Raw genomic sequence first — 25,157 nt, forward strand, 5'->3', positions numbered from 1 at the left:
CAAACACACCGCACACATCTTCCCCCTCCTCTTCCCCCTCCTCTTTCCCCTCCTCTTTCCCCTCCTCTTCCTCCCCCATCTCCTCCCCCTCCTCCGTACCCCCCAGAAGGCCAACAAGCACCTTTGTAATCGTGAACACCGGGCGGCGGTGCAGCGCCAGCCCGAGGGGCCCTCCGGGGCCAGCAGCCCTAACCCCCCATCCCCCCCGCAGCCCCGTATCTCTTCTTTTCGCAACCGCAAGACAATGGTTGTCCATTGTTGGCTACAGCTGCTGCCGGCGGGCCCCACCAAGCCCCTCCCAAAGAGCCCCTCCCGACACCACGCCGAGCGCCAAGCTCCGCATCTCTAGCTCCAAAACTGCCTTTTGTACGGCATCATTGTCGTAACCGTTCAGCTTTAGCCGGGCCTGCAATAACTCTTCGGAAAGCACCCCAGCCGGCAGCGCAGGTGCCCCTGGATGGGGGGGGGGAGCCGGGAGGGAGGAGGGTTATATTGGAAGCGGTGGATGTGGGGTGGGGGGGAAAGACAAACCACAGACGAGTGGATGGGGGCGGAAAGGATACGGGGGAACATAGGTCGCGGGAGATGGGGAGACAGAAGGAAGGTAATTGTGCTGGTGCTGGTGCTGGTAGTGATGGTGGTGCTAGTGGTGGTGGTGGTGGCGGACCAGCGGTGGCGGCTGCAAGGGGGGGCGAGATGATGTTGTTGGAATAAATTGTGGAACCACAACAGCGCAGATCTTGGCCACTGCCCAACGGCACAGAACCGGCCCCCTGTTGCTGCTGCTCTGGCAGCATTGGCTGTTGCCCGCCCTTAGCCTTCCAAACATTTTTACAACATTAGATCCACCATCAACCAACCAAATAGGACTCACGTCGGACTTCTTCAACTTCTGAGCTGGTTAGGTTTCGGTTGCGTGTGCGTGGATCCCCACGCGTCAAGCTCACAGGCATCCATCCAAACCCCAGTATGTCAGCCTGCTGGGCTGCCTAACTCCAAATCCGCCAGATCACCCCAGCCAATACTTCCCAGACTTACCGGGTGTGCCGAGTACCCGTGCCAAGGTGAGGGTGTATTGGGAGGCGGGGAGTGCGGACTGGAAAGAACCGGGGGGCCAGGGGCAGGGGGTGGGGGAGAGAAGGGACAAGGAACTGTGTGTTTGGATAGACGTGTGTGTGTGTGATATATCAGATGCGTGGTATGCGGGCAGTGTGAGGGGGGACGGCTTCGACTGTTGAGGACTGAGGAGGGGTATTATGATGTCCTACGGTCTGCCGTACGCACATGCTTTGTCGATGCTACAGTCGTATGACGCGACATGGCAGATGTGTGCTTGCGAGGGGTAGTGCGTGCAAGCGGGGTCGCAAGTGTCGCCGTTTCATCAGGACAAGGGATTAAGCCAAGCACGACTTATAATACCAAAACAAATTATTAGAAAATGTTTTCTCCCGGAAGCGGGATAATATCAGCTTTTTAAACTCGATAAATATTACAAAATTGAACAAATGTTTGAATTTAAACATTTGAATTTAAATTTAAGAGGAAACACCGAAAGGACAAAGTGGATTCGTGATGTCGCTGCCGCGCGCCGCCTGTTACCACCTGCTACCAAATACATGTCAAAACATATCGCTGGATATGTGTGGGTCGGCAATCGAGATGCAGTAACTTGCTAGTGCGGCGGCAATAGTACGGCGGCAACAGTACAACACGCTATGCACCATGCGATATACCGACAGACATACCTGCAGCGCCGCTCGTCGCTTGGGGGTCATCTCGCCGACGGCACGGTATATACCCGCCAGGTTGCCGTACGACGCAAGTAGGCTAACCGCCGTCTTGGGCCCTATGCCGTTGACCCCCTGTGAGGCCACAACACACACACACACACACACACGCACACACATAGGCACACGCTTGCGTACGAGAACTTTTTGCGTTGTATATATTATGACTGGTACCTAACTTGTGCGTCTCCCAGGGGCCTCTAGGGGGCACCCTCCCTCCGGGCTCGTGTGTGGGTGTACTCCTTACACACCTCATCTATCCGGGTAACGCAACCGAGATGGGGTTAAAACACATAGACATACATACACAGAGACACACACGCAAAAGCACATACGCAAAAGCACATACGCCCCTTAAAAATAAAAGACCGTAGGACGGAGAAATGTCGACGAAATTCCAAATTCAAGGCAAGCAAGTTGGACAACCACTTAGGAAAATAGGTGCGACAGATGAGCAAATGGACATGTGAGCAGATGACCAGGTGTCGCTTGGCATGGACGACAACATGATATGAGTCACTCCCGTGTACAACGTAACGTCGTACATGCCGTACAGCTGCTGTAATCAATCTTACCTACCGGCAGGCAGTCAGAGGCGTCGCCTACGAGGGCCTTATAATCCGCCACAAGGGCTGGAGGCACGCCCAGCGCCGAAACCACATCAGCTTCCCGAAGCTCCAAAAAGGGGAAATCGGCGCTGGTGCCGCCCCGGAGGCGGCCCGCCGCGGCCGCCGGCAATGACGTCATCGGGTACAGCAGCGCCACGTCACGTGGGTCACTCACCAGCTGCATGAGGTCTCTGTCGCCGCTGAGGATTCGTACAGCCATGCCGTGTTGTACGGCTTGCTCGACGAGCAGCCCCGCCAAGTCGTCGGCCTGGATGGATCGAAAAACACCAAAACAGAAAGCTTAAGTTCGCACAAACCGAAACTATACCGCTTAACAATACTTTGCAAACTGGTGTATCGTACTCCACATAACGCCCGAACTTTTCCCCCCTCCCTTTCCCCCCCCCTGTCCCCCCCCCCCACTTTCCTCGCGCCAAAACACAAACACAGGATTCTAAAACGCTGTCTGTTGGAACAAAACACCCCCGCCGACCGCACCTCCAGCCAGGGCCTCAGCAAGGGCGGCACCGACATAAGGCCCAAGAGCCGCTGCAGCAGGGGGGGGGTGGGGAGTCGGGTGTGTGTGTGTCGTTAGGGGCCCAGGTGTTGCCGGAAGCCAGCTGGTTGCCGTACGCATAACCAACAGCTCGAGGCCAAGCAGGTAAGGATGAGCCGCAGCAGCATGGGCTGGGGCCGGGGCCGGGGGTTGGGGTTTGGGGTTTGGGGAGAAGTGGGGGAAGACGAACCACAAGCGAGTGAAGCTGCTGCCAGGGCAAGATTGTACCAGACGTAGAACTGACCAAAAGGCGTCCTTGAAGACGGTGACCTCGGGATGACGTAGTGAAGATGATGTCGGAAAAACTACCTACCTAAGCCGCCAGGACTAAAAAAGAGAAAGCTGCAATGCCAAGCCGTAAAAAAGTAGGTGTAGAAAAGTAGGTGTAGAGGCGGCGGAGAAGTAGTAAAGCACTGCTGTCGTAAAGCTGGAATAAAGTTTGCTGCTGGCTTGGAGAACTAGCTGATTTGCTGGTAATGAAAAGCTGTCGGTATGCAAGTGCTCCTCCCAAACCCCCAAAAAACGCGCGACCGACCCGACCGACCCGACTATGCTAGTCCGGCTAGCCGACCGACGCCAACGCGATATACCGAAAAAGGGGGAGAAGTGGGGGACTGGGGGGGGCGGGGGTGCGCGGGTGGAGCATGTGAAGAGGTCTACGGGGTTGCTGTCACGGCACACAGGCGCATGAGTGTGCGTGTCTGTGTGTCATGGAGTAAAGAGTTTGTGCAGACAGACAGACAGACAGACAGATGAGACAGACAGATGAGACAGACAGACAGATGAGAGAGACAGACAGATGAGACAGACAGACAGATAGACAGACAGATGAGACAGAGATATACATGTATCGAGCTGTACGGGAGAGAGGGCGGGGCAGCAGTGGGGCATGTGGCGGCGAACTGCCTCCCCACTCCCCCACTCGCCTTCCCCAATCCATATCCGCAGTGGGGGATATAGGGTTTTAGGGTTTTAGGGTTTTAGGAAAGGGCAGTGGAAAGGAGGAGACGGTGACGCCTATCTATGGAGCGACAGGAAGGCCAGGATGGTACGACAGTACGGCAGTTTTGTGCAGCGTCTTGGCGCCCAAGAATCTATCCTGCCGGTAAGCCCCATGCAACCCACCCAACCCCCAACCGATAACGAAGCAGTTAGAATGTACAGCATCGGGTGTTGTACTACACCTGTAAATTACTAAGATCGGCGTAAAACACTTCGCCCTTCGATGTCCGGCCCGCTTTGTACGACGGCGCCAGTGCGGCGGCTGCGGCTGCGGCGGTGTCGAATGCCGTCGCCAAACCCGTCGCCTCCGCCAGCTCAGGCCCCAGTGACGCCAACAACACCTCCAACATCTCCTCTGCCGTACCCTGCCGTACACCCTCGCCCCTAGCCAGCCACGTCAGCTGTGACAGCAGCTGCCCTTCGGCGGTGCCGGATGCAGCCAGTCCGGATGATGGCGGCGACGGCGGCGCTGCCGCCGCTGACGGCGGCAGGAAAGAGCCGCTGTGGTGCAGGTACGACACTGGCGTGGCAGCGGCCTCCGCTGCCGCCGCGGCGTGCATGTCCGCCAGCACCGGCTCCAGGTGCAGAAGCCGGGAAGCAAGCTCCTGTGTGAGGTTGCACATTTCCGGGCGCGAACAGATTGCGGGTGGTTTTAACTTAGGGTTTGGGCCAACCGACCCAACCGTTCCAACCAACCCAACCGACTTTGCATCTCTCAACCGAGAGAGAGGTGATAACGAACACCAAACCCTGAGCGTGAGAGGGGCAGTAAGATCACTGACAGCAGCAGCTGATATAATCAACCAGGAAAACGTTTGCTTAAAGTTTTCCGATTCAAGGCAGTAGTGGAGGGGGGAAAGAAAGAGAGTGGCCGCTTTGAGGCGTGTTGCAGGTGAGAAGAAAGGAGAGAACCCTTGCGATGCTTCGTCTTCAGAATTGCGTTTCCGTACCTGCCAGTCAAGCTTGCCTTGCCGTACAAGCTCGCCCGCAGCCGCCGCCGCCGCTGACGCCGGCCTTGCCGCTGACGTCGCCGCCGCCGCCGCCGCTAGTCCGCGAGGGTCAAGTAATGAAATTACAGACCTGAACGTGGGCCCCCTCGCATCGAACACCACCGCTAGATATGTAGGCTGGATGCTCCGCAGGGCAGCTTGCAGAACCTGTCCACGAGGGTAATAATAATGAGGCAACGAAGGGCGGAGCGACTCACCAAGATTGAGGCCGTTGCGGGCTTCGGGGGGAGATTCCTTGAGAGAGCGCCAAAAAATGGATTTTTTTGCCGAATTTTTCGTCGCTGCTGTGGAGAAAACGTAGGGGGGTTTACCCATCCCATTTTTTAATAAATACAATTCTCTAGCTTTGGCAGGTCTTGTGGAATAAAGGCAAGGTCAAAAAAATTCGAACCAAGAAATGTCAAGACAACTCCGAGGTCTTTGAGGGATTCGTGCAAAGGGGATGTCGTACAAAACATTATAATGAAATAATACAGGTCGCTTGTTTTACAAGGGTCTTCTGCAAGAGTGTTAAGGAATATCGCGTTGAAGAATCATAGCAACAAACTTTAGAAACCAGACTGCAATCTATGGATCTATGAGTACGACAATGTCGTACTATCGTACCCGCATGACGCCGTACGTAACGGTTGTTGGTATGCCGCTGGACGTCGACAAACCGCGGCCACTGCCGTACCCAAAGAACGAACGATTCGCGAGGTAGTTCCCGTCGATGATGAGCAGGAGGTCAGAGGTGCCGACTGTACGGCGGGATGTACGGCCATCGGTTACCACGGCGGGTGCTGAAGAAGGTAACTGCGGTATTGGTCTTCCGGTCATTGTTTCCCCCGTGGGGGAGGGGGAAGGGAAATCCTGCAGGCATACACCGATAGAAGCCCCTGCTGGCGATGGCGCAGTTACTGCTGGAGCAGCAGCAGCAGCAGCAGCAGGAGCAGCAGCAGCAGCAGCAGCAGCAGGAGCAGCAGCAGCAGCAGCTCCAATAGAAGCCTTGGAACGCCTCGTCCGTGGCTTTGGAGGAAAAGGATGTGCTGTTGATGCGGCAAGTTGGTTGGTCGTAAAGTCATTTATCAGAGGGGTATCCGCAGCTGCAAGCGGCGGCGTCAAGGCTTCGGCTTGACTGGGCTGCAGCTGGGGCTCTGGATCCGGAATTTGTAATTTGGATCGGGATTTTGGCGTTGTAAGGGGTTTCACTGGCGTTGGGGTTTTAGTAGCCTTGCCGCGCGTGCGGGGTGCGCGAGCGCGGCTACTAGCTGTCGATGGCGAAATGTCATCGTAAGCTGCACCGCTCACGGTTTGTGTTCCTTGCTGTGGCGATGTATTACACGGTTCATTTAGTGTGCAGAAATGCTTTATTCGAATGCCACGGTGGCCCTGTGTAGCAATCGCGTCGATGTCGAAGGCAGTCAGGGGGCCGCGATAAGCTGTTGGGCCCACGCGAAGCGACCACTGCATAAGGCTGTTAGAGATCATGTGTCCAGCAGTGCGTATCCATGCCGTGGACTGCATAGGAACAGGTTTCATGGAAGATTATCTTAGCTTGCGCCGTCAAGCCTTTACCGGAAAGCCGACATCTGTGACGTGAGTGCCAAGTTATGCTTGTGAAACATTTTCAAATCAGACTTGGCCCCAAAAGCCTTTTGATGATCAGGGGCAGGTCTCGGATATCTGTTTCGTCACCGGTACGAGGGTAGGGAATGGAGTGTGATATGTGAAGTCAGGCGCGGCCTTTCTGTATCAATTCTGCATCACCAAATATTACGGCTTGAATTACGTTAAGTTCTGTTTTCCTGATTGTGTTAGGCTTCACTTCCTACTAAAAACTGCGGACGTGGTTCTGTCTCCGCAAGCAAGCAAGCTTAATGTTTGTGTCCTAACAACACTCATTTGCATACGAACACTCCGCAAAAGCCACGGCGTGCATCTGCGTTCAGCGCCAATGAGCACCTCGTCGTGGCTCCGATTTTCGCATACGTACCTATGCCATGCTTGCACTCCCCCACAGAACAGCCACGCCACGCTCCGGGCCTCAGCAAGCGCTGCCGCTTCATGGCTGGCTCCCTCACAGGTTCCGATGAGCCTCGCATCAGTTCATCCTGGAACAACTGCCCCAAGGCGCCTAGCTGCAAACTCCGAAGGCCATGGAAATCCTCCTCCTATCACCAGTCGTGCGACTGAGGATGCCATTCCAAGTGCCTCACAGCCTGCCCGGGTGTCCACCCATCGGGTCGTCGCCATCGGCGGCGGCAACGCCGGCGTTCATGGCCTTACAGCAGCAGCAGCAGCATCTGCTGACTGCACAACCAAACCAACCCTATCTGACCGTCGGCAGACCTCCAATAATACAAGTGGCAGCGGTGACGACGGTCGCAGCAACGGCCACGGCAAAGCGCCCGCCAGCATAAAACCGAAGCCAAAACCAAAGCCAGCGCCGCTGCCACCACCTCTAGAGCCGCTGCCCGACCACAGCGGCGGCGGCTATACTCTGGTGTCCACCCTGGAGCAATTGGAGCTGATGCTAGATCAACTGGCGACGGCGGCGGGGGCCCCGGCGGCAGCGGTGACGGCAGGGCATGGCGGCAGCGGCAGAAGTAGCGGCGGCAACGGTAGCAGCAGCGACTTCATGCTTGGTGGAGGCCGTGGCGGTGGCGGCGGTGGTGGTGGTGGTGGCATAGGGCCCCTGGCTATTGATTGCGAAGGAGTGAATCTTGGAAGACCCGGGGGCAAGCTCTGTTTGATGCAGGCAGGTAAAGGGGGAAAGGGGAGGGGAAAGGGGAGGGGAAAGGGGAGGGGAGGGGAAAGGGGAGGGGGGAGGGGACGGGAGAGCAAATGGTTGATGCTGACTGACTTCGCTTGTTGGGTAGTGGGTAGGGAGGAGACGACTTTTTAACCATCTGAACGAGTGAGTGGAGCTGATGCCAAGGAGGATAGACTTAGGATACACACAACAGAAGTGTGTAACTAACCAGTCGCAACTTATGAAGAAGGAGTCTTGGGTGGGGAAGGGGAGGGGAGATGGGACGGGTTTGTTCTTTTGTGCCGCCAATACTCGTCCCTGCACCCCCAGCGCCCCCAGCGGCCGCGGGTCGGATCTACACACTCATATTGAAACCTTCCCCACTCACCCTCACGTATGTACGTACATACATACGTACATGCATACATCCCGTGCCCTAGCTGTCAGCCCGTTGCGGCAGAAGCCCCGGCACCGGCGGACGCAGCAGCACTGGCGGCGGCGGTAGTGGCGGCGGCGGCGGCGTGAGCATCTGGTTGGTGGATGTTGCGGCTCTGGGTGGGCGAGCCTTTCAGCACCGCTCCGGGCTCGATGGGGTGACCAGCCTCAAGAGGTTATTGGAAGACCCGGTGAGTGGGTGAGTGGGTGGGTGGGTGGGCGCATGCGAATTGCGAAGGGGGGAAGGGGGAAAGGCTGGGGGGGGGGGAAAAGCGAAGGGGGGGAGGGGGAGGAGGAGGTGGGTGACGTGTGGGCAACTGCACAGCTCTACACCGCACTGTACTGCACTGCACTGATGGGTCGGTGGGTCAGCGGTGCTTCGTGGGGGTTTCGTTGGGGTCGTCCGTGGTGCTGGAGAGGTATTCAGTAATAATTGGTTTTGTGGGACTTGGGTGACCAGCGGCTAGTAGATGGGTCGGTTGCGGATCGGTTGCGGATCGGTTGCGGATCGGTTGCGGGTGGGTGCGCTTCACATTTGCAGGGCTGGGTCACAGTATTGGGTCGGCTGTGGGTCGGTGGGTCACATAGGGAATGGGTTGAGCAAGGCAATGGAAGTCTGCTTTGACGAGAGCATGTGGTGCGGCACATGTCGTACATCACCACAAATCCGAATTCGGATTCACATTTCTTGGAACTGTCTATCTGTACGGCAGGTTGTGATCAAGTACCTGTACGACGTACGTCGTGACGCCGAGGCACTAAGCTCTGAGTACGGTGTACGGCTGCGCGGCGTGGTGGATCTGCAGCTGGCCGACGTGGCTGTACGGCAGGCCGAGGGCGGTTTGCGGGCTGGCGGTTGGGTGGAGGGGCTGGTTTCGGCGCTATCCCGGGGCCTGGCGGCACGTGGTCGTGCCTCGGCGCCCCCCGGGATGGCGGCTGACTTGGCGGCTGCGACAGCCACCTCCCGGCGCTACCATGAAGGCAACAACACGCAGGTTTGGATCTGGATTTTGAATTTTGGATTGGATCTGGATCTGGATCTAATTCGGGATCTTGTCTTGGGTTACCGTGGAATCTCAATGAGTACCTTTAAAACGCGTGATTTGGAGATATGGGTTTTACCAGTTCCGTACACATCGATTGCGTCCTTTCAACATCACATCATGCATGTACACACACACGAATTTACTGAGTGCAGAAATGTGTTTTTATAAATCGCCAAATCGTACACGCATGCACGCACGCAATGCAATGTAAGTGTGCAGTACAATTAAATGTACATACACAACCCGTCACACCCCTCTTCCCCGTTCGGGGGCGGGAGAGAGCTTAGTCAGGCAGTCTTTCCGTTGGGGCTGGGCAGCCGCCCCTCTGTGGCCAGTGTCGTCAGGCCCCGTCAAATAGATACTTGTAACCTATATATATGTATATATATATACATATATATATATATATATATACACACGCACGCACAATAACCATGACGATTCGCCCGACTGCGGGGGCCCGCTGTCGAGGAGCCGTTATTCGGCCAGTGATCGACCTGTATGCCCACATGCATGTCTGCGTCCCGCACCTCCCTACATGCTGTACACATGCCGTACATGCCGTACACGCACTTCGCCGTACATGTCGTCATCACGTCGTTTGGAGAGAAGGTTTGGTCCGTACGTCCCCTCACTCGGGAGCTCTGTGAGTACGCCGCCGTAGATGTACGATATCTGCACCTGCTGGCGGAGGCACTCAGTCCGAGGATGAACCGGGAGCTGGCGGACAAGGTGAGCGAGTGTGTACGGCATGTACGGTGTACGATAAAATGTGCGGCATTTAGATGTATGTATGTATACGGCGTGGTAAGGTGCCAACCGGAGGCTTCGGATGTATCTCCTAAATGTACGGCATTCTTCTCCATTCGTAAGTCGTACAACACATGCCATGTATACGGACTACCACGCAGGTCCTCCGAGAAAGCGCCCGCCGTACGACTGCAACCTTGATGTCGAACAACAAGGACTTGCGCGCAGCGGCGCCCGTCATGATTGTACGATATCAATCGTCACCGTCATCCACGTCATCTGGATCTACGAGCTCTGCAGGCGGCCGCGTCTCAAACACGTCGCGGCCGGTACCCGCTAGCGGTGGCGGCGGCGGTGGCAGCCGTTACGTGTCGCCGCGCATGGGCCTTATGGAGTGGCTGACAGCGGCGCTGTTGCTGCGGTACGACAGGCACGGTCTGACGGTTTCGGAGCCACTTTCGCTGCGGCCAGCAGCGCAGGTGGCAGTGGCGGCGGTTGCGGCGGCGGAGGCGGAAGCGAAAGCGGATTCGCCAGCGGCCGTACCGTCAACACTTCCACCGCCTCAGCGGCAGCTGTTGGCGGCGACGGAGGTACCACGTCTTCATCCTGTTGCTTCAATCTTCCTTGACGGCGGCGCCGACGACCCACAAACGCCAACTCCGCCAGGAGCAGTAGCGGCGGTAGCAGCAGCAGCAGTGACGTCAACACCATCAAGCCCACCACCACTACTACCAGTCACCTCACAGCAACAGCAAACGACCTCGGCGTCGTCGTCAGCGGCGGCCGTGAACCCAACAGAATCGGCAGTAGCAGTAGCTGCGCCAGCAGCAGCCGCCACATCAGCTACACCCGCCCCAAGGGGATTCCCACCAATGGAAACGGAACTGGCGGCTGACCATGCAGCAGTAGCATCAGCACCACCAGCAACAGGTGTATTAGTTTCATCGTTGGCGGGCACTATCGACAGTCAATTACAGCCGGCGGCGGCGGCGCTGGCGGCGCCGGCACCGGCGGTGACGGCACCGGCGGCTGCACGATCCTCACTTACCGACATTGTTGTGGACGGCTCGGTGATGGACCAGCAGCAAGCATCCCTGTCCTTCCCGACCTTCCCCGGGGGTGGAGCAGCGGCAGTAGCACCGTCTGGGGCTGTTGTAGCTATGGAGCCAGCGGCGGTGGCGGCGGCGGCGGCAGCGGCAGCATGTTCCGATAGGCACCCGGTGATGGGTCGCCCGGCCACGGCGGCTGTGCGGCCAGGTGACGGCGTGAATTCCCTAAGACATGGTGAAGGTGTGCCTACTGGTGCTGCTGCTGCTGCTGCTGGTGTGGCTACTGCTACTGCTACTACTTCTGCTGGTGTTGCTGGTGCCTTTGCTAGCGGAGCGGATGTGTCGGCGCCGCCATCACGGCGGCTGCCCCCGATACCGAGCGAACTGTTCGTCCCTTCCCTGGAGACATTGATGTGGGCCGAGCAGGCTCTGTCTCCGCTGTGGCTGGATCTCCGTACAAAGTACGAATGCGTGGATGCCGACGAGGAGCAGAAGCTAGCGCGCCTAGCGGCTGTGTGGCTGCTGCTGAGCCAGCAGGGCCTTGTGAAGCAGGCCACAGGGCCGGGAGCCCTAGGACGGCGAGATCCCGGATTGTGCTGGCTGCTGCGTTGAGAGATTTTCGGAATTTAGACTTGTCGGGAAAGAAAATATTTTTTTTAAAAGTGGCATCGCAATCCGACTATTGGTCCACACATGACACCGCACATGCGTAACTAGTGAAGAAAGCACTCGGATGTGCTGGAAAGTAAATGGAAAGTAAATGCCAAAATATAAATGCCTAGATTAAAGGTCTACCGGCGGTCTGGAAGGGGCGAAGGGTGAGATGGATTGTCGGTATGGTTGGATGGGATTCGCAAGGGGGAAGGAGGGCAGGGCGTGGAGGAGACTATATGTGCTGGCTGTACGGAACTGTACGGAACTGAATTGCTGAGCGTTTCGTCTCTCTAAAATCTCCACTCCGCCCCGCGTAAAACGACATCATATGGCCGTGCTGTATCTTCCCTCGCGAGGTCCTCGCACCTGGAAGTGGCACCCAGTTGCGCTGAACAGGTGGTGGGAATGGAATGTTGTGTTGAGGTGATAAATGTAGATACACGGAGAGAATGTTGTGGTTTTCCGAATCAGCTCGGTGTTGTACGGTAACGGGCAAGTGGGTTGGGGAGGAGGAGTGCTATGAAAGGTGGTTCAGTTGTGTTGCGGATAGGAGCTCGTTCGTTTGTTCGCTCGTCAGCTTTTGATGGCATCCGGACTTTGGGCGCTGCTAGCTGTGCTAGGTGTATGAACTGGTGGCTAGTAAAAATTGCCGCCAAACATTAACAATTCGTTAACCTTAACATAACAAAGATTTACGACATCAGGAGCCGACCCAGATAGTTTGTCACACAAGTAAAATATGTAATTCTCGACGAAAGCCGCCCACACGCATCAGTGCTGGGGGTTGCGCCTTGCGCAGGACATGCGGTTAACCCAGATCACATAGATCGCGTTAGCTAATCTACGCTGATATTCCGCTTGCATGATGTGCAGCATGCTCGCGCTCAGTGGAACCCCCAACGTCACCAAATCCCAGATGGCCTGCCTAATGTTGGCCAATGCGGGGCACTCCAGCACGACGTGCTTTTCGTTTTCCACCGTGCTTTTGTTGTTGCATGTGGCACACCCTCTGTGATCCATGGCGAGCTGGCATGGTTGACCCGTCGTAGTTGGCGGTTGGTTTCGGATCTTTGCCGGATTTCGTGGTCGTTTCCAGGAATGCGGATATGGGCGCGAAAACTTCGTTCCATTTGTGAATAGATGTTTGACCTTCGTTTGCGTCGGTGCGTTGTGGGTGATGCTCTGGTAACGAGTTCGGAGCGACAGTTTGAACTAACCGCCTGTTAACTCCTTGAAAACTGCAGAAGGTCCCGTTAGGATGCGCCTGCTGTTTAAAGTAGTTAACTGTTTGCAGCGTAAGGCGGTAAATTAGGCAGCTGCGCGTAAACATAGTAGTGTTTTAAGGCCGTTGGCAGGCCTTATGGACGCTGTTCCCGACGTGCGAAGCTTTTGCAAGATCGTAATTACATTGTAATAGGACCTGCTTCGTGAGGCTCAAATTACCTCATCATACACCTGATCCCACCCATACCGCTCATTACAGTCGTGTGGACTAGCGCGTCAAAAATGCGGGCACTTCTGCGACCTTCGCTGCGTACTGGCCGTCAAGCGTTTAGCTCTAACCGTCAGGCTACCACAGTTCGCCCATTAGTTCGGACTCAGGTCAGGCTGCCATCGCATTTCTGCCGGTGACGAGTAGAACTTACCCTAGTGAACATGTATTGACGCTGATTAAATATTTGATGAAAATTTAACACATGTTATGCAACTAGCTAGCCCATCAGCTGAGCGCAGCAACTAAACCGGAGGTGCCATCACGCAGGCGTACGTGGAGGCGTCAACCAGCTATGCGGTGCTGCAGCAAGCAATCGCTTACGGTGCGACATGTGACAACTCACAATATGAAGCATTATCCTGGCGCTTGTCTGAATTCGGCCTCTTGACCCCCAAACTCCCCCAAATGCCTTGCGCCAACAGCTGTCGTTCTTGGTGCTGAGGGAGTTTATACGAGGTGGGTGGTCCCGTGCCCGTGACCAGGCCAGGAGATGTCCGTGTTGATAATCCTCTTCATTAATTTCATTATTTACCACCTTTCACTCCGTCCCTCTCATCTCATCTCCTCGCGTGTGGCATATGGAGCACAGGACGCAGCTACCTGAAGGCGCTCCCGGCAGGTGGGGTGAGGTGAAGAAACGCAGGAGGGGGTGGGGATGGGGGGAAGAAGGACAGTGGGTCCCATTCGTCCGGATGGGCGCTATGTCCGAGGTGGGTGAGGGGGTGGGTGGTCCTGACCTTGGTCAGGCCAATTGGTGTATCGTGTGTTGGGATTGATACTATACTGTGGAGGGACTGGGGCTGTGCGAAGAGCCCCTCTTGTGGGTTGGAGGGGTGGGTTTCCCCTCCCCCCCGCCACGGACGCCTTTCGGTCAGTCCTTTCGGTTGCTACTATCTTGCCCTGGCAGCAGCTTCAATCGCGTGTGGTTCGTCTTTCCCCCCCGCCACGCCTTTCCTTTCTTCCCCTTTCCTTCCACACTCTGTTTTGCCACTGACCCCGTGGGATGGTGCGGTACAAACCCCCTCCCCCATACACACACGGCCATACACGCCCATAGGCCTGAGGTTGTGCCGGTGGCTGGCGGTGTGGCAACGACATTGCTGGTAAGCTGTCATTCGGCGGGCGGGTGGGGAGGGGAGGAAGGTGGGGGAGGGCACCTTGCCGTGTGTGTGGGGGGGGGATTGGGTTTGAGTTGGGTACCATCAGAGCTAGGAGGTCAGGGCTAAGAGGGTTATAAAGCCTGACGGAGGTGAGATATGTTTGTTTTACACCAGCGGGAAAGTTCATTTTTTTACTCTCGTCCTTTATGCCTGGTACCTTTCGCATGGTAGTCGTACCACCGTTAACTAGCTCCGCAATTATAACATCTCACAACATGACGACTATAACCATCAGCATATGGTCACTCAAATTTCATCAACTTTTTCGGGCTGCTGTCGCCAAAATGCCGCCAAAATTCGCACTTTTATCTTCTGGAATCTGCTACAATCATAAGGGCTGATTCCTCCTGACCCCTTCACACTTCTCCATGGTCTTTGGTATGTTTTCTTTCGACAATCGACTGCGCTTCGTCGTACCCCTCTTCACACCTCCCTCTCTCGGCACCTCCCTCTCCCTCTCCCTCCCCCGGTCGGCACCTCCGAAAAGGCTTCCGGACTCGTGGCCGCCAACAACGACCTGCTCTTCACCCCCGCCTTCATCGTGGGGCTCGTGTCCTCCGGAGCCATGTTGTCGTACGCAGTGAAACGGACCATCGACACGAGTGAGTGAGCGGCTGAGAATGCTCAAACGGTCATTGATTTTGACGGTTGACGAGTCGGTTGGTGGTTAGGGAATCGCGGGGCTTTGTATATCAGATGAGAAAATGGAGATTTTTCCTGGACATTTTCCTGGACCGACCACTGTCGGGAAGAATGTGGCAGATGGGATGGCGGCTTTTTGAAAATGTGTCCCCGGCTCCCCGTAGTCCCCCCTAATCTCCGGCACTCGGGGATGACCCAGCAAAACCGGAAAGCCACCTTAAAACGCTGGAACCTCTAGGGGTCTCTGACCCCCCCCCCCAATCTGTTTTAACTCCGTCATGTCGTCGCCTCAGTCCGTTTGATGTTTTCCATCTAGCCGCTTACCTGCTGCTTTCCTGCTGCTCCAGACCCCCTCCCGCCTTTTCCCTCCTTTTTAAAAACTTTAAAAAAACTCCAAAACCGTTTAAACCTCCCCTCCCTGGCACGGACCTCCCCTCCCTGGCACGGACCTCCCCTCCCTGGCACGGACCTCCCCTCCCTGGCACGGACCTCCCCTCCCTGGCACGGACCTCCACAGAGCAAGATGACACCGACTGGCCGGGGCCCAAGGTTTGGCCCGCGACTATGGCCCTCATCAGCTTCTTCGCACTCAACGTCTTCATCCAGGCCATCAGGGTGAGGCGGGGGGAGGGGGGAGGACACACGAACACACATTGGTCCAACCACCACTCGATTCAATCGCAATTACAAATGGGGTCTAATGAGGGGTGTTGATGTGGTCTGCGGTGTCGCGAGAGAGGACGTGGTACGGCGCAAATTTCCGTATGCCGTACCTGCACATGTGTTCCATTTCTGCGTGTTGTTGTCACACCTACGGTTTAACGATCTACTACATCATCACCGGACCATATGCCCCATGGCGCTGATATAGCAAGTATAGCATATTTACGCACACATTAGAGTCAGCTAAGACGGCTCGGATGCTTCTAATATCAGATATCAACGGCTGACTTTTGGAACCTTTATAACACGTGCTTCTTCCTCCCTTCTCCCCTTGCATTGTACGGCACCTCCGTACGGTTTGGCCGTACTTAGGCGGAGCTGTGAATTATGAGGATCATTCCAAGAGGATGAAGGCCCAGGATGAGGAGGGATTCGGGAAATTGTGAGACCGACGACACATGATCTGCTCGGCGTGGGCTGTGTGTATCGGTATGGGCCGGGTCGGGTTTTGTATGAATCAGTATGAATATGGATTTTATAGGTGGGCATGGATGATGATGTTGTCAATGGGGAGGAGTGTGGTGAGGAGGTCAACTTGGGGATTAGTATTTGTAAGGTTTGGCTCTGATCTCTTCTTCCTGCAATCGCTCTCGCACTTTCCCTTCCACACGATATTAGATATCAAGGAATAATCATCGCCACAAGGGCGGCATGGCGACCAAGGCTGGAAGCCGAAGATACTTGCCGACATACATACTGACACATCGGCACAGACGCAGGACGGGAAACCATGGTGGTATCTTGGCAAAGTGTGTTTGCAGAACCATCACCACCACCACGTGTACATTCATGATGCCGGTGGTGATGGTGGAGGTCAGGAGGTCTAAATCTAAACTGCCTGGGTACATACAGACTTACAGCGGCCAGCTGGAATACATCCGGAGCCAAATGCGACGAATCTCATCCAACTGTTTTGGCTACGAGGCCGGCTCTGGAGGAAACATCGAGCTGGTTGAACCGCTGATTGCTGAAGTGGGAAGATTCTTCCAGCCCGGACCTTTCTTTTCCATTTTGGGCGTTTCCCTTGCGTTTCCTGGTAGAGACGAAATTTGAATCCTTGATATCAATTTTTTGGGGAGATGGAACAGATACAATCGATATCAAGGTTTACTTCGGTTAGAGCACAGAGCTCGCTCGCCAACTAACAAGCCTGTTACCTCTTCGTAATCGTCCTTTCGAAACCTACACCGCCTCAAGTACCCCCCATGTCTGGTGCAGACGACAGCTACACTAACAAGACCACAGAACAGCAGGATCAGCAGCAGCACTGCAAGGGGTGCAGGAGGGGAGGATGGCGCCATTACGCGGATAAACCTTACATGATAACGCCGCCGGTGCTGGCGCTACCACCAGCATGGCCAGCGTCCTGCCGCCACTCCTCTTATTCGTCCTCCTCCACCGGCCGACAGCTCCACCTTCAAGACCGTCATGAAGAGCGGCCTCGACCTTCACCTTCATCAGCAGGCGGCTGAGCAACATCAGCTACTGCCAAGCTGCACGAGGTCCTGGCTTCTGTGGCCAACCGTGGCCAAGCGAGGGCGACTTACGGTCGATCTCGAGAATACACTCCACAATTCCCCTCACTCCTTAATTCCCCTTCTAGATCGCCCAAGCACCCATAGCCCGCTGCACAAGACCACGCCCCGCCACAACACTTCACTACCGACAGGTCATCATCCCCGGGTAGATAATGAAGAGATCGAAGGAATGGTCAAAGAGGCAAAACCCACATGCGCCGTGGGGTACGTCATACATCATTACCCATAATGCCCCTGTTGTTCGCCCGCTGGTTCACCCCTCTGATTGTACGATGAAGCGCAAGCGCAGTACGACGCGCGCGCATGCTGAATGCTTGATCGCCACGACACCACGCAGATGCGCTGTGCTGCAACGTACGGCACTGCCTTCAGTGACTGCCGCGACAGGCAGGAGCATGTACCCAATCACACACACACTTACACACATCACCAGGCACGTCTCGCCGCCGCCACGGCCTTGTTGACCAGTCATTGCACAACTATATCAGCATCACAAACGCCTGAGGGTCATCAACCACCACACAGCACCCACCACCGGGCACTGCCGTGACAGCCACGAAAGTTAATAAGGATGGTGGTGATTTTTGCGGTGGCAATTTTTTGGTGGTGGACAAGGGAGAACATCTCTCCTGGAGAGTTGAAATGGTCACAGCCTTATACGCACACACACGGAGAGGAAAACAATGCCGCGAACGCGAGCTCTGTTTGGCAACTAGGTAAATGCGACTAAAAGCCAGACATGCACAATTACATGTAGCCGTGTGCCCCCACGGCGGTCCTCGCCAGCCAGCGGATCCACGAAAGGATCCTTCCTCCCCGCCATGCCCCTCGCTCGTCCCGGAGAGCCTTCCCCAACAGTCTACACAGCGGTGTGCCGCTATGATGCCGCTAATACCATCAACCATGAAATCACGCTGAAATGACTAACCCTCGTACGGTTTGAACGGCGCTATGACAGCAGACAAAACGACGAACCAGACCAGAGCGTGGTGGTTTTACAAAGGCCACCAGACAATCACACCACCGTGCGCGTCATCGTACACAGCCGTACAACAACTTTTACGCCTGGCCGGCGGCGGCCGCCACCTCCGCAGCCAGCTGCTTGTCGAACTGGTAGACGCCGAGGCCCTTGCCCACGCGGCGCAACTGACTGACGTACTCGGAGACCTTCTTCACCGCCTCCACCTGCAGGGCGGCGGGGCGGGGGGTGGGAGTGCGGGGTCACCGTGTAGATGTGACGATGGGAGGATGGGTGATTGCGGGGCCGTGTGCATGTGCAGGTTTGCATGCGGCCGCGTGGGTCATAAAGGTGGTGTGTGAAACCATCCCCCCACAACACCCCTGGAGGTCGTTAGGGTCGTTAAAAAGGACATGAGGAGTAACGACCCCAAAACGCCGTTACTAACTTCCCTGTCACCAAGGGAAACGTGGGTACTCCTAAAACCCCCCAAATGACGACCCAGATCAATTAAAAGATCGCCGCAGATGTGATCGTAGAAACGCTTTTATGGCGCAGAATCCACAAAAATAACACTTCATTAAATACCACGTGCACAAAAAAACATCCCGTATGCCGTATGCAATTTGCAGTTCACATCTCCCGTACTGTTGTACCTGCTCCGCCAGTAGGTCGCCCTCCACAAAGTCCGCCATGGACGCGTCTCCTTTCTCATCCGCCACAGAATGCAGCTGTCGGAGCTTTTGAAAATTGAGCTTCTCCAAACTCAGCGCCAACTCCATGGCGTATAGAGCGTCGCCCTGGCGGTTAACAACGGTTATCAGTTGGCAATGACTGTTATTAGTTGTATTACCATGCTGGACATGTATGTGTGTATGTCCGAATTCATGTGCTTATATCGCACAAATCAAATGATGAATTAGTTGAATTTGCAATGTCTGTACCATAGCGCGTGGGCCGTACAGGAGACGCAAGCAAGTGATGAAAAGGCTCAAGCCTGCCGTACCGTGCCGTACCTTATCGCTGGACGAGAGATCTAGGTCGGGCACTGACAGAGGTCCGAGCACGACCCGGCCACCCCGGCTGTTCTGGTATTTCTGCGGGAGGATTGATTTGTACAATCACACGGCATTGGGAATACGGTATCATGAAGCCTGGAAGTAAACCATATCGCCACCTCAATACACCGTGTTCTAGGGGTTCTCCGTCATGTGTGATGTGTGAAACAGGGGGGTATATCTTCGCCCGTGGCAGCTACCCTGCGAAACCCTGCCTTCCCCGGTATTTCGGGGCACCCTTATCCAGTCACCCTAGTCAACTTCTCAGTGGATCGCTCAGGTTCCGCACCCACCACCGGCATCCAACGGAATCTGCCGGGTCGACAGCGGCCCAACTCCATTCCTGGTCGGCTCGCAGGTTAACTTATCCCAGGTCACCACAGTCCATCAACTAGGGGCGCAATACCTTCCACCATCGGAAGGATTTTTGACCCAAATGGGTATCGATCCCGGGATCTCCCGGGAGCAATGGTCGTATGTATGTATGTATGTAAGCACCTGCCACTAATCCATATCGTCCTTATTTGAATCTGAACTATTACGGTGCCCCCGACAAGGCCTTTCTCCTGAAATCCCAACGTTGGACCCACCATCAACAGCTCCGCGTGTTCCCGCTCCTCATCACTGCCAGCCTTGAAGTACGCCGCCAGACCAGGGAGGGCGACATTGTCCCGGTCAAAGTAGGCCCACAGCGCGTGGTACACGTACGACACTGTGTACTCGATGCTGTACGGCACAGTTGGCATGTAAGAATGCGGTGGGTTGAAAGTAGATGTGTATCCGTGCGTATATCATTTCGCAGTGGAGAGAGTATGGGGGCCGGGTGTCTCCCTGGTAAGATTGTCTCTCTAGAGTGGGACTTTGCAACTTTACCTACTGGCTCTAAATCCATTGTGCAAGCCCTTGGAGGGGCATGGACTATGAAGCTTAAGGACTTCATTTTTTCCCATCATAGGTGATATTCTACCTAACAGTTTTCACTTTCTTGGCGTTCCTCGTTTCCCAGGCAGGCCCCCTGAGCAACGTCAGGTTTGTTCCATCGCCGCAGCCAATAATGTACAGCTGTCTTCTTGAGGTTCCTGGTGCCATTCCACCGCGCCTCTTACTTGATCTGCTCGTTAATAGCCGCCTCGCAAGCTGGGTGGAAGTCCACACGAGCAAGGCTAGCCACTGCCGCGTTCGTATTGTCCACGATGGCAAGCTCCGCCTTGGCCTACATAGGCAGCCGTGTTGCAGGCAGTTGTTCCACATGCCTGGCGCAGCCCATCCACCTATGACCATATCCAACTATAAGCATAGAGTTCACGATCACCGCGCGCACGCGACACGACTTTCGGTATTCATGCTGAGCAAGGTTTCCACAGCAGCGCTTGAGGTACGTCATACTAATGATCACAACAGTCATGCGCCTCCCGATCAACTATTCGCAAGTAGCCAAGGTAGATAAGTCGATGACCAGACGGTACCGATAGTACCAGACGTGGCCACTTGTCGAACCATACATTTAACAGTCAACAGCTGAAAAATTCCTCATTTACCTCTTCAAAAGGTTGCTGGAACACCACACCGGTGTAGTTATCAAGGGTCGCAGCGCGAGCAGCCACACGGCGAGCGCCGACAGCCCTGCCAAGGAAAAACCAGAACCGATAAGGGATTACTCCACCGATTGACATTTAAGAAAAGAAGGCCGATTATAATTAAAATCCGTGAGTTACATTTTGCGCATGCCGAGCAGCCCTCTCGTGCCTGGCACACGCCCAACGAACGCCTCACCAAGACGCACCTGAAGGTTGGCAGAATGGAACGCGAAGGCCTAGTAAGAAGCGCGGGAGCGCCAGCGGCGCTCACAACCATGCTCATCATTTCGGTATCGGGATATGCTTCCTTCGAGGAACTGAGCCTCACAGCTACTGAAAGTCACCTGAAGGACACAGCACTTGTTGAGACCTACTGTGTATAACACAATTACCAAAGTGATTCCAAAATGCGTGTGTAAGGTACGGCAACCGGCGGCCGTAAATCCTCCTGACGGGCTACGAAAGGCTAGTAGGTTAAGATTTTTCTATATAACACCCTTTGTCACTGGCATTATGTCAGGTTTTTCCGTTCAGAATTTGGAAGGTTCACCGGTTGGGTGTTGCAATCCGTTCCCTGGAGAGCGGAAAGCTTTGCAGCTCACCCTGGCCGAAGGCGGTTGTTTTTACCAAGCGGAACAACGTAGCAATGACGGTTATGGATACCATCCCAGCGTCAGCTGACGGTGCTGTGACATATCGCACAGTCTCGGAGATTAGCGCAGGATAGAGACTTCTCCTGAGCCTCCAAAAGCCTCGTTTTTCCTCAAAATGCCCTACATGCGGTGTCCTGCATCCTCTCCTGACCGCGTGGATAGCCTTGCTCGCTTGTGTCTTGTACTGGCAAGCATGTGGCAAGAAAGGCCAGGCAGCTGTCAAGTAAATCTGAAATTTCAGCCTACCACCTCATGAAGAAGCGAAGACATGGCGTTGCATGACACGAACAAATGTGAAACATTCTGCGTCTGATCCCCTTCCACGATCCAGTAAATCAAACTGTCCTCCCAGCACCTCCCTGCCTTCCGCAGCTAAGCCTGAGCAGCAAGAACAGCATATGTCTGTTTGCCTTGTACAAGTACAAAAATTGTAACTCCTCCATCTACCAAACTCGCTGCTGATACTTTTTGCTCTGCATCCAGCTTTTTGCATATTAATGATCGCAATCCAAAACTTGACACGATCGCATAGAATTGTCATGTCGCGAGTCTCCTTAAATGGATGCCGAGCTAGCCATGTGCCACATAGCGCAACGCAAAGCTCTGCACAAATACTTAGCCGGGATCGCCGCTCAAACTCTCGCTGAACAGCGCGCGGGCGCGAGGGACTTCACATCTTTCAGCGCGCACGGAAACACGTGCGCCCTCACGCCAAAACTCCACAAAACAATTCAAAACATAACGCACGTGCACAGCTTCGGGACGGAAAGTGCCACTGTAAGTGCTACTACATAACACGCGCGGCGAGCCACCCATATCACCCACCCGGCCCCATCCCCACGACCCCACCAAGCTTACCCATGTCACCAGACGCTGTGAACCACCCCCCTACATTCCTGGACATTCCAACCGACCCAGCCACCACATCACAGTAATCTTCCCCAAGTCCTATTCGCTAAACGTCTTTTAAATCACTTCCGCCCATGTGTAAGACTTTGATCACGTCGTAAAGACGGATCCAAAAGCCGGATCCAAAAGCACCACCGGATCAAGAACGACAAATGCGGATCAGAGAAACAACAAATCCAAGAGTTACCGAATTCAAATGCGTTACCAGATTTACGCGATGCACGAAATATGAGTGTGTGCGGGTGTGCACATCTATGCATGTCAAGTCCAAACACAAATTCCAACTTAGTTACAGCAACCAAGCCCATTGAAGCCGTAACACACAAAACACAAAACACGAAAAGGCATCTCAGCAGCCATCAACACACACACTTACCCCGCTAAAAAGAAGCCGCAGCACAATACACGGGGCATACGCCCTCTTAACCTCGTAAGGGCCCCCCGGGTGGACGACTCCGACTGCCACCGCCACCGCCACCGCCACCGCCGCTGCGCCGCCTGCCCGGCCTCCCCCGCTCGCGTGGCTTACACAACTGACAGAACCAGTCCCCCTCGGGAACCGCCCTCAGACCCACACAGGCCGCATGGGCGCACGTGTCACAGCCCTCGCACAACATCAAATGCCCTGGCTCCCCACACACACCGCACACGTCGTCATCATCATCATCATCATCATCATCATCGTCCTCTCCCTCCTCCCCCTCTTCGCCCTCCTCCTCCTCTTCGCCCTCAGACACCGAGTTCATGCCTTTGTGGCCGTTGCCCTGCTGACCCGTGGGTCGTCGCTGTTGTTGCTGCTGCTGATGACGATAACGATGATGATGATGCCGTCTTGTCAGGTCCAGCCCGCGAGCCATTCTCCGCGCCAAAGGATCTTCCTCTTCCTCTTCCTCTTCGCCCCTCTCGTCCTCGCTCTCCACTTCCCCCCTGCCGCCGGGTCTTCTGCGCTCGACGGTATCCGGCTCGATGCCGTCACCACCACCATCACCACCACTGCTACCACCACCGTCCTCGGGGCCATCCTCGCCGTCCTCCTCGTCATCCTCCTCATCTCCACAGCCGTACTCACTGTCGTACTCGCGGCTGATGTCCGCAGAAGCCCCCGGGGTGTCCACAACCGCCACCGCGCAACGGCGCTGCGCGTGTACATGTGTATGTGTGTATGTATAGGGGAAGTGTGGGGGAGATGGGGAACGTGGGGTGGGGGAGGGGGTGGGGGGGGTTGTTTAAATTTGCGAATACGAAGCAGGGGACCCGGGACCGCGGAATACGTCACCAATGGATGGGTCAGTGGGTCAGTTGCTCGATGGACTGGACAAACCGACAGACAAACAAATAAACAGACAAACAAACAAACAGACAAACAAACAAACAAACAAACAAACAGACAAACAAACAGATAGGCAGGCAGGCAGGCAGAAGGGTGGGGAGGAAAAAGTGGGTAAAGAGGAGGAGGAGGAGAGGACTGTCCTTTCTTTTCTTACCTGCACCTGAGATTGATGGCGGCGGCGCCGCTGCAGGGGCGTGGGGTTAACACCCGCCGCCGCCGCCGTCTCCGCCGCCGCCGCTCTTGCCGACCTCCCTCGCCTCCGCTGCGCAAACACGAGCGCCGCCACATCCCCCGGGCGAATGACGGAGGGTGGCGCCTGCGTGGCGAGGAAGGGGGCTCGGTAGATGGCCATCATAGAGCCGGGGGACCTGCGGGCCGGGTGGGGCGTGTGTGTTTTGGGGGTTGGGCCGTGTGTGTAAAACCTGTGTGTTTTGGCGGTTGGGGCGTGTGCAGGGGTGGGGGACACAATGGGGCCGTAGTCTGAACCCCGCAGCCGGGGTGCTGCGGCAACTGGCGGCGCTGGCGGACCCCCACCCCCCTGGCTCCCCCCTTCACCTTTTCCTCACCTGCCGCCATCCCCCCCATCAGATTGCGATCCGCCGTCGCCGTGATCCCCCGTCCCCCCCAGGCCATCCGTCACAAAGCTGCTCTCGTAGCCGTCCTCATCCTCCCCATCACCATCGCCCTCGTCGTCATCATCACTCCCGGAGAGAGCGGCCTCCACATCGATGAAGCTGCGACCGCCGCCGCCCCCGCCCCCCCGACGTGCCGCCACTCCTTTGGCTGCGGGTATGACGGCCCCTCCCCCTCCCCTTCCCCATTCCCCTTCCCCTCCTGCCGCTCCCGAAGATCTCCTCATCATGAGGCGCGTCCTGTAGGGAAGGCGATCAGGGGGGAGGAACAAAGCTGGATTTCCTGGATTGTGCATTGCAAGATCCAGGAGTTGGGAGTTGACAGTTAGAAAGCCAGATACGTGGCGTGCGGAAGGAACGGGTATTGACGTAAAGACGGGTAGCGAGAGTTAGACGATAGGCGTCTTAAAAAAGGCATTTCAAGATCACTCGTACATCAGGGTACGGCAAGGAGTACGGCACGGTGAGGAGAAAACAAAGGATATGGGTATAAGTATAAGAAGCAATAAATGGACCTGCCACCCACGCCACATACAGACAGCAAGGGTCGCGTTGCACGGCAGGTGGGAGATCTATGGGGGCAGTTGCCGTACTGGAGGTTTGAAGCCTCGACTGGGTGATGGGAAGGGGGGGCCTGGTTACTGATGGAGGGGCCGGGGAAGGAAACCCTAAGATGAGAAGATACCGGATGCCGTACACACGAGGGTATTGGTGATCTGCCGCAAATGAAAGGGGGGCTTGGGGGACGGATTACCTGTTCGCCGCGATATTGGCGGCGGCAGGTACGGCAGCTGCCGCCGCCGCCGCCGCGCCGGCAATCCTGCGGGAGACATGCGGGCGGCCACCACCAC

At 55.7% G+C, this 25,157-nt stretch overlaps 5 protein-coding genes across 5 annotated transcripts; 3 read left to right on the forward strand and 2 right to left on the reverse strand.

The window, feature by feature from the left end:
* Positions 1–262: 262 nt before the first annotated feature.
* VOLCADRAFT_117717 (uncharacterized protein) lies at positions 263–5,703 on the reverse strand (the record flags this gene model as incomplete). The annotated part of the gene is made up of 9 exons (XM_002950984.1): positions 263–453; positions 1,039–1,096; positions 1,746–1,862; positions 2,367–2,462; positions 2,571–2,663; positions 2,894–2,944; positions 4,136–4,558; positions 4,904–5,110; positions 5,570–5,703. Coding segments are annotated over 9 exons (1,368 nt in total), but the record flags the coding sequence as incomplete, so codon positions are not given.
* A 1,994-nt stretch (positions 5,704–7,697) lies between these two features.
* VOLCADRAFT_91413 (uncharacterized protein) lies at positions 7,698–9,346 on the forward strand (the record flags this gene model as incomplete). Its single annotated transcript, XM_002950886.1, has 4 exons — positions 7,698–7,707; positions 8,028–8,095; positions 8,138–8,323; positions 8,846–9,346. The coding sequence occupies 4 exons, from the start codon at positions 7,698–7,700 to the stop codon at positions 9,344–9,346; spliced, it is 765 nt and encodes a 254-aa protein (XP_002950932.1).
* Positions 9,347–9,727: 381 nt separating this feature from the next.
* On the forward strand, positions 9,728–11,589 carry VOLCADRAFT_91414 (uncharacterized protein; the record flags this gene model as incomplete). The annotated part of the gene is made up of 3 exons (XM_002950887.1): positions 9,728–9,910; positions 10,090–11,175; positions 11,404–11,589. 3 exons carry the CDS (start codon positions 9,728–9,730, stop codon positions 11,587–11,589), a joined length of 1,455 nt encoding a protein of 484 aa, XP_002950933.1.
* A 1,465-nt stretch (positions 11,590–13,054) lies between these two features.
* VOLCADRAFT_104915 (uncharacterized protein) lies at positions 13,055–16,478 on the forward strand (the record flags this gene model as incomplete). The annotated part of the gene is made up of 8 exons (XM_002950888.1): positions 13,055–13,233; positions 13,394–13,448; positions 13,549–13,582; positions 13,716–13,745; positions 14,184–14,229; positions 14,774–14,888; positions 15,446–15,543; positions 16,371–16,478. The coding sequence occupies exons 1-8, from the start codon at positions 13,138–13,140 to the stop codon at positions 16,476–16,478; spliced, it is 582 nt and encodes a 193-aa protein (XP_002950934.1). The 5' UTR covers positions 13,055–13,137.
* Positions 16,479–18,248: 1,770 nt separating this feature from the next.
* On the reverse strand, positions 18,249–21,147 carry fen1 (pre-apoferritin; the record flags this gene model as incomplete). Its single annotated transcript, XM_002950985.1, has 7 exons — positions 20,989–21,147; positions 20,744–20,828; positions 20,312–20,418; positions 19,796–19,931; positions 19,164–19,244; positions 18,804–18,947; positions 18,249–18,374 (listed from the first exon to the last, which is right to left on the reverse strand). Exons 1-7 carry the CDS (start codon positions 21,066–21,068, stop codon positions 18,249–18,251), a joined length of 759 nt encoding a protein of 252 aa, XP_002951031.1. The 5' UTR covers positions 21,069–21,147.
* Between the last annotated feature and the right edge of the window lie 4,010 nt (positions 21,148–25,157).

The sequence above is a fragment of the Volvox carteri genome, assembly GCF_000143455.1.
Source record: "Volvox carteri f. nagariensis unplaced genomic scaffold VOLCAscaffold_21, whole genome shotgun sequence".
Taxonomy (NCBI): domain Eukaryota; kingdom Viridiplantae; phylum Chlorophyta; class Chlorophyceae; order Chlamydomonadales; family Volvocaceae; genus Volvox; species Volvox carteri.